The following is a 9533-nucleotide window of genomic DNA, read 5'->3' on the forward strand; positions in this document are numbered from 1 at the left end:
GTCCTTATTAAGACTATCGTTTACTCTGATAAGCCCCTAGATTAGACAGACAATGAATAATCAGAGGAATCTGTTTAAGGATTTTATTGGTAAATAAAGGAAGAAAAGAAATAATTTAAAATAGTGAATACATTGTATATGTAATGGTACTGATAGTATAAAGTTACTAACTGTTACCACTTATAACAATTGTGCAGTGGATAATACTATAGGTAGATAAATAACAGGGGTAGGGCAATATGCCAATATACCAAGACTTAGGGCGAAGAACACCTCTCTGGTATGCCAATATGCCAAGTCTTTGGGCGAAGAACACTTCTATGGTATGCCAATATGTAAAGCCTTTGGGCGAAAAACACCTCTCTGGTATGACAATATGTCAAGCCTTTGGGCGAAGAACACCTCTCTGGTATGCCAATATGTCAAGCCTTTGGGCGAAGAACACCTCTCTGGTATGCCAATATGTCAAGCAAGCTTTTGGGCGCAGGAACACCTCGCTGGTATGCCAATATGTCAAGACTTTGGGCGAAAAACACTTCTATCGTATGCCAATATATCAAGCCTTTGGGCTAAAAACACCTCTCTGGTATGCCAATGTGTCAAGCCTTTGGGCGAAAAACAAGTCTATGGTATGCCAATATGTCAAGCCTTAGGGCGAAAAACACCTCTCTGGTATGCCAATATGTCAAGCCTTTGGGCGAAGAACACCTCTCTGGAATGCCAATATGTCAAGCCTTTTTGGCGAAGAACACCTCTCTGGTATGCCAATATGTCAAGCCTTTTTGGCGAAGAACACCTCTCGGGTATGCCAATATGTCAAGCCTTTGGGCGAAGAACACCTCTCGGGTATGCCAATATGCCTAACCTTGGAGCGAAGCGAATATCTATAAGAGAACATGATAAAGTCCTTCAATAGAAAAATAAAACGGGATGATTTGAACCCGGAAATCTTGAAAATTCAACCATTACTATTCATACGTCCAACATGCACCCATAATGCAATATTGCATCATTCATTGATAGGATTCTAGAATTATAAAAATCACAGCATCCGGTTAAAATAAGTAGCTCTCATATTCCATAATATTGAAATATAATATGATATATTGGTATAGTAATTTTGTTTTGAATTTGGCGTGAGACAAGGATCACTCTTATGTCCTATTCTTTTCATTATATTGATTAATGTCTTTACGAAACTTCGCCACAGTACTTTAATTTTAGTGCATCTCAAATTCAGTAACGTTTTAGGGCTAGGACTCAGGGGCTAATAGGCTGTTGAATGACCCACAAGACAATCTTTTCATCCAGCAGATATGTGGCTAAAGTCTGTAGCAAAATAGTGAGATAAATTAATACTGATGTTTTTGTATTCTCTCAGAACGGGAAATTTACTTCATCTAGTTCCCAGTTCAGATAAATCATCATGACTTGGCTTTTGAAAAGAGAATAAAGCCAGATTGCTTCACGTACCTCTATTATTCGCTACGAACAATATGCAATATATCGTTCAATATAGCCGTTGACGAAAGTCGTCAATATAATTAGATTTATGTTAGCTTTTAACACTTTAAGCTAATTCCACAAATGTCTTCACGTATTGCACTTTCGGAAGATTTTAATTCGATTTTCATATATTTTAGTTCATTCAAACTAAAGCCTATGTAGCTTTGGACAACTTTGTAATGTATTGTTTGTTATTGATATTGAATTTAGTCACATAATAATTTTTGGAAACTTTAATCATGTTCTTGGTCGGAAAAGGAGAGAACATTCAACTTTAATGCGTACTTCTCACCAGAAAATAAACGCTTTAAAAGTAAAATATTCCGATCTTTGTTAAAAATTAACTTAATTGGTAATGATGAGATGTGTTCACAAGATGTCATCAGAATTTTTCACAGAAACCGAAAATCTTTGGGAGTGCTACTGCATATAAAAATCAGTATTGACAACAAGAAACATGTCTCCCCAGATACTGGGAGTGTCATCAATCATTACCATCTTTATCAAACAGGACACTGAGCGACACGAAGAAAGGATATAGACGTTGTTTAATCAATGATACAAGAAAGCAAATATAGACTACAAAATTCTGTGGTGAATCTTCGATAACTTTTAGAGTTATAAAGGGATAGGAGTATTAGAATACGGATATTTATTTATTTGAATAACTGATTGATATACATTCCTTTCCATTTTTCTTTTACTATTTCTGGGTTCAAAGTAGTACATTTACCAAATTCATTTCTGAAAGAAAAACCCGAATCCGCATTCTCGAGACGATCTTAGCGCTAGGACGTTCCAAAAACAGTGTCAGAAGTTAAGACCCTAGGACGTCCTAGCGCTAAGATCGTTTCGAGAATACGGGGCTTGGTAATCATAAAAATCTTAGCAGTTAGATGTTGAACGATGTATTCAAATTTAAATGCACGAAGTTATCGACGCACCATCTGTAATTTAAGACAAGACTGCATTTATATGTCCTATCTCGTAAAGCTTCTTTCTTACTGACCTTGACATCGTCTTCAGTACCCCGAAAGTAGGACGTAAAGCTCCATTAATTGTCATTATGGTGGGATTTCATCATTGAAACTTTCCACGACAAAAGCAAAAGACTTTTTGTCTAATCACAAATCAATCAAAGAAGTACGTAGCTAACGTAGCCTGGTTGTGAAACTTTTATTTCTGTTTAAAGAAATGTGGAATTTCTAATGAATGATTGCAAAGGTGGAGCAGATCCTTCTATAAACAAGAACAGACAACTGGTTCTTTCTGATTTGCCCATACGACCCGTGAGCTTAACATTGACCTAACTGGAAGTGTATGGTCGAAGGTCACCTAAAACAAGTTCGAGATCAGTCCAAGCCCGTAATAAATATTTGCTTTTCAACTTAAGGACGACGTCCGAGATCTATTGAAGCATATGTTTTTTGTGTTAATCACCTAATTAATATCAAGCAGGTGTTTTTTTAGTCTATTTTTTAAAATTCCGCAAAATCAACACAAAAATCTTCTCAACAAATCAATATATTTAAGATATATAAGAACCATGAAAATCTTGACGGACATCATTATTCCAACATGAAGGGGATTATAGCCCTTGGCTTGTTGGCAGCGGTTTGTTCGGCCGATATCCTCTTTACGAGTGACAACAACGCTAATCCTGGTGTTAGCTTTTCAGCAGACCAATCTAAGCCAGTATTCAACGAAGATCCAGTAGCATTCACAACCAATGGCGACGCACAATCAGCGAATGGACAGGAATCGTTTATAACGAGCGGCGAACCGATACAGTTCACGGATTCGGGGCTGAGCTTTACGGAGCAGTCTAAACCTGTCCCCAATCAGGTTCAATTCGACGAATCACAAAAGCAGGAACCCGTCGTTTCACCATCCATTAGTTTCGAACATCAAGATGATGGATCTCAAGTCAATCTTGCTGGTAATGGAAGACAAACCGCGTCAGTTGGAAGACGACCATCATTCAGCGGCTCCAGAGTCAATATTGATGGACAAAATGGTGGCAGACCAACAATTTCCTTAACAACTGACAGACGACCACCATTCAGTATTGAAAGAAACAACAATCAAAATGTAAGACCTACGTTTGATAATGTCCGCAAACCAACCAGTCTTTGGGGGGGCAGTAACAGCAATAACCAACAGCAAGCAACCAACAGTAGATTCAACTGGCGGTTGAACAGCAATCAAAGTACCAAACGACCAACCACAAGCAGCGGAGGCAGTAGCCAACCTGGTCGTTTTTCGGCTAATCTTAGAGGCGACACCAGCACAACCAATGGCCGAGTAAATTTCAACCTGAGAGGACAGGGTGGATCCCAAAATAACCTTAACCTTGGAGGAAACAGGTTCACACGATTTAACAGCGGAAGTAAGACTAGTATTCAAGGTAATAGATTCAATTTTAACCTTCGTGGACAGAACTCTGGCAACAGTGCATCATCTACCAACAAAAATGGTCGATTTAATTTCAATCTGAGAGGACAGACCAGTGGTACCGGCGGAAGAACATCTACAAACCGATATGTCAGACCATCGATCAATCTTAGAGGTCAAACTAGCAATCAAAATGGCCGTCTTTCACTTAACCTTGGTAGCAGAGTCAACTCCAACAGTCAAAATGGTGGCTTAAGTGCTGGACTTTCCAATCTTAAAAACAGATTCAACTTGTTCAATCGTGGAAATACCAGAAATGTTGGTTTGAATAAAGGAACAAGTCAAACCGACCGAGTAACGCGACCTCAAACGTCTTCAAACCGATTCTCTGTCAACTTCCGAGGAAACAACCGAGGCGGTCAAACCACCACGACTAACCGCAACAACCGGTTTAACCTCAATCTAAGAGGAGATAAAGACGGAATTTCCGTACATCGACCAGCTACTGCCGTTTCTCAAAGACCAATTAGCCAAAATTCCGGGTTTAAATTCAACTTCAGAAATGCTGGCGGAAGAACACCATCCACTGGAAGCAGTAAACTCAGCTCTATGTTGAACCGATTTAATTTTGGAAGACGCAACAGGACAAGCACCTCTGTCGTAAACAAAATTGGCTCAGCTCTAAATCGATTCGCCAACGTCTTTAAGAAACCAACCGTTTCGTTTACACGTCCTTCTGTCACAAAACCAAGTAGCACTCACACAAGCTTCAAATGGAATCTCAATTTGGGCAAAAACCGAACTGTTGGATCAACATTGGGCAATATTCGAGATGGAATCAGCTCCATAGGAAAGACAATTGGTAAAAACATTCACCTGATGAGTATGTCTTTACTGGGAGGAAAAGGAGGCGAGGACAACACTGGTAACACAGACCGACGAACCATCAACCTAAAAGGTGTCCGAGTCAACAAGCTGAGAAATGCCCACATTGACAACGAAAACGATGAGTTTGAAATTAAGGAAATTTCCGAAGAACTGTCAAATACAAGTCCCAGTAATCAAGAGAGAAGATCGAAACTCCAAACCCGACTTCAAGGTATTCGATTGAGACTTGCTATCAGAAAGAACCGAACCAAAGAAGACGCAAGAGACATGGCACGCATCGTTCGACTCACTGCTGACCTCGGCAAAGTTGATACCAGTAATGAAGAAAGAGTAACCTATCTCAGAAACAGAATTCAAAGAATACGAAAGAGGCTCGACATACGAAGAGAACGAACTACAAGAGATGATGACGATGAAGATGAAATCGAAAACAAAGAAACAGAAACCGAGCATGTTGAACCAACAAATCAACATAAGCGAGCATCTCTACGTGAACGAATTCAAAACATCCGACAAAGACTTAATCTGCGAAGAAGCCGAACAAACGCCGACGAAGATGACGAAGCCAAAATCGACAATTTAGATTCCGAAGCCGAAGTTGAAACAAACCAAGAACGACGGGCCAATCTTAGAATAAGACTTCAACGAATCAAGGAACGACTCAACGCCAGAAGAAACGCCACTAAAGCAGATGATGACGATGAAGACAAAATCGAAAACTTGAGCACTGAAGTTGAAAAAGTTGACCCCACAAACCAAGAAAGACGAGCCAATCTTCGAGATAGAATCAGAAGAATCCGAATTCGACTCAGCATCCGACGAAATCGAGTACAAACCGATGACGAAGACGAAGCTAAAATGGACAATCTTGCCTCCGAAGCAGAAAAAGAAAATAACCAAGACAGAAAAGTCACTTTAAGAGAAAGAATCCAAAGAATTCGCATCCGACTTGGCATCCGTCGAAACCGAACACGATCCGATGATCAAGATGAAGCCAAAATCGACAATTTAGATTCCGAAGCTGAAGTTGAAACAAACCGAGAACGACGAGCCAATCTTAGAATAAGACTTCAACGAATCAAGGAACGACTCAACGCCAGAAGAAACGCCACTAAAGCCGATGATGACGATGAAGACAAAATCGAAAACTTGAGCACTGAAGTTGAAAAAGTTGACCCTACTAATCAAGAAAGACGGACAACCCTGCGAGATAGAATCAGAAGGATCCGAATTCGACTCAGCATCCGACGAAATCGAGTACAAACCGATGACGAGGACGAAGCAAAAATGGACAATCTTGCCTCCGAAGCAGAAAAAGAAAATAACCAAGACAGAAAAGTCACTTTAAGAGAAAGAATCCAAAGAATTAGCATCCGACTTGGCATCCGTCGAAACCGAACACGATCCGATGATCAAGATGAAGCCAAAATCGACAATTTAGATTCCGAAGCCGAAGTTGAAACAAACCAAGAACGACGAGCCAATCTTAGAATAAGACTTCAACGAATCAAGGAGCGACTCAACGCCAGAAGAAACGCCACTAAAGCAGATGATGACGATGAAGACAAAATCGAAAACTTGAGCACTGAAGTTGAAAAAGTTGACCCTACTAATCAAGAAAGACGGACAACCCTGCGAGATAGAATCAGAAGGATCCGAATTCGACTCAGCATCCGACGAAATCGAGTACAAACCGATGACGAAGACGAAGCTAAAATGGACAATCTTGCCTCCGAAGCAGAAAAAGAAAATAACCAAGAAAGAAGAGCCACTTTTGGAGAAAGAATCCATAGAATCCGAATTCGACTTAGCATCCGTAGAAATCGAACACGATCCGATGATCAAGATGAATCTAAAATCGATGATTTAGATACTGAAGTCGAGAAAGAAGCTAATCCAGAAAGACGATCTGCTATCCTCGGCAAAATCAGACGGATACGATTCCGACTCAATCTTCGACGAAACAGAACCAGAGATGAAGACAGTGACGAGGATGAAGTTGACAGATTATCCACAGAGGTCGAAAGAGCTGAACCGAATACTGCAGACAGACTTCGTGAAAGAATTAACCGACTTCGGGAACGAATCAACATTAGACGAATTCGAGCGGATGCTGATGAAGATGACGAAGAACAGGTTGATGATCTGGAATCTTCAGTGGAAAGAACAGATCCTGAGAATCAAGAACGTAAACGAAGCTTGATCAGTAAAATCAGAATCATCAGGGAAAAACTCGAAGAAAGAAGAGACAATGAGGACCAAGATGCAAGTGATGAATCTGAAATAGACAACTTGTCCAACAAAATTGAAAATACCGGAGAAGAAAAACGAGAGTCCATCCTCAACAGAATCAAAAATATTCGCATTCGTCTCCGACTTAGAAGAAACAGAGATCGGGAAGATGCAGTTGATGACAAAAAGATAAGAACCCTGACGAAGGAAATTTCCACAGTTGAGCCTAATAACCAGGGACGTCTAGACGCAATCAAGGACAGAATCCAGAGCATACGGGAACGACTCAGCGAAAGAAGAAACAAACGCCAAGGCGATGATTCAGATGAAAATGAAATTGAGGAACTTTCTGAATCCCTTGACGCTGAAAATAGCGATGATGAAGGAGGTCGATTCAAAATTCTTGACAAAATCAGGAACATCCGGGACAGGATCATGGGTAGGAATCAACCACAAAAACCAGAAGAAGAAGCTGCTGATCAAGAAGACGAGGACGAAATTACAGATCTCTCTGAAGAAATTGACAACACTGATAATACCCAAAGAAGACAAGATCTCCGTCACCGCATCCGATCAGTCCGAGAACGTCTCACATCTCGTAGGAATAGACGACAAGATGATAAAGATGACGAGGAGATCTCGGAGTTGACCAGTGAGTTGGAAACTATTGATCCAAGTAAGGAAGTCCAGAGACAAAAACTCAGAACACGATTACAAAAGATTCGAGAAAGGCAAATGAGAAGACGAAATCGAGCTCGGGATGACTCTTTAGATGAATCCAGGATCACTGATTTGAACGATGAATTGGATACAGTAGACCCAAGCGATAGAGAAAGGAAAGTCAATCTTCAAGAACGAATTATCAGTCTGCGAGAACGGCTAACTACAAGACGTAGACGCAATAGCGACGATGATGAAGACGAAGCAACCATTGATAATTTAACTACTGAGCAAGAGACACAAAAACCATCCGAAGGTCGCCTTCAATTTATTCGAAATAAAGTCATGGAAATCAGAGAAAGACGAAAAGCTCGACAAGAAAGACGTGAAGCTGATAATGGCGATGAGGATGAGTTAGGCCAAATGTCAGAAGAGCTGAAATCGACCGATGAAACGCAATCCGAAAAGAAACGATCTTTGAAAATCCGAATTAGTGCCATCAGGCGAAGATTGAGAGAACGCAGGGCTCAGGATAATGATGACATAGAATCAGAGGACGATTCCCCAAAAAGTTCCCGATGGAACTTAAGGAACGTTGTCGGAAAGGTCGTTAAAAACCTCAAAGATAAGACAGAAGCTGCAATTGATGGTCTGAAAGATACAGACAAAGATGTCATCGACCTTATCAAAGAAACAATCGGAAATGGAGTTAAGGATGGCGAACAACGTATTAACTTTGCCAAGGGCAAGACTGGAGATATCGTTGGTGAATTGGAAACTAAAGGCAAAGGTGTAGTTGACAATATCAAAGAAAGACTTGACAATGGACAGAATGCTGAAAATGTCATCGATATGATCAAGGAAAAAACTGGCGGAGTTGTTGATGAACTTGAAACCAAAGAAAAAGACGTTGTTGACGCACTAAAAGACAAAATCAACAAAGGCCGACAAGAAGTCAACAAGATCATTGAAAATGTCAAAGACACAACTGACGAAATCGTTGATAAGAGTGAAGGCAATCCTGGGGAGAAATCCACCGGTGGAAGTCAAACAACCTTCAACACTGGTTCTGGCAACCCACGATTTTCATTCCAAAGACCAAATACTGACGAAGAGACTGACGAAAACAACAACAGATCCAGATGGGGACTTGGTGATTTGGTGAAAAACATCGTTGGTGATGTAAAAGACAAGGCTGGAAACTTAGTCGAAGAAATCAAGGACAATGGAAAAGATGTTATGAATGAAATCAGAGAAAAGATCAACAATGGCCGACAAGATGTGGACAGAATGGTTGACGCCGTCAAAGACAAAACGGGAGGCATCGTTGATGAACTTAAAACTAAAGGCAAAGATGTTGTTGACAATCTTAAAGAGAGACTCAACAACAGACGCGAAAATGTTATTGATATGATCAAAGAAAAGACTGGAGAAGTAGTTAATGAACTTGAAACCAAAGGACAAGACGTTGTAGATGCACTTAAAGGCAAAATCAACAATGGCCGACATGATGTCGACAAGATCATTGATGCTGTCAAAGACAAAACTGACGAAATCGTTGATGAGATTGAAGGCAATCCTGAAGAGAAATCTACCGGTGGAAGTCAAACAACCTTCAACACTGGTTCTGGCAACCCACGATTTTCATTCAAAAGACCAAAAACTGACGAAGAAACTGACGAAAACAACAACAGATCCAAATGGGGACTTGGTAATTTGGTGAAAAACGTCGTTGGTGATGTAAAAGACAAGGCTGAAAACGTAGTCGAAGAAATCAAGGACAATAAAAAAGATGTTGTTAATGAAATCAAAGAAAAACTCAATAATGGCCGACAAGATGTAGACAGAATTGT

The 9533-nt window shown here is 40.3% G+C and overlaps 1 protein-coding gene across 1 annotated transcript; it reads left to right on the forward strand.

Annotated features, from left to right (window-relative positions):
- Positions 1 to 3084: 3084 nt before the first annotated feature.
- LOTGIDRAFT_159260 (hypothetical protein) lies at positions 3085 to 9519 on the forward strand (the record flags this gene model as incomplete). Its single annotated transcript, XM_009052887.1, has 1 exon — positions 3085 to 9519. A coding segment is annotated over one exon (6435 nt), but the record flags the coding sequence as incomplete, so codon positions are not given.
- Between the last annotated feature and the right edge of the window lie 14 nt (positions 9520 to 9533).

The sequence above is a fragment of the Lottia gigantea genome (genome assembly GCF_000327385.1).
Source record: "Lottia gigantea unplaced genomic scaffold LOTGIsca_19, whole genome shotgun sequence".
Lineage (NCBI taxonomy): Eukaryota > Metazoa > Mollusca > Gastropoda > Lottiidae > Lottia > Lottia gigantea.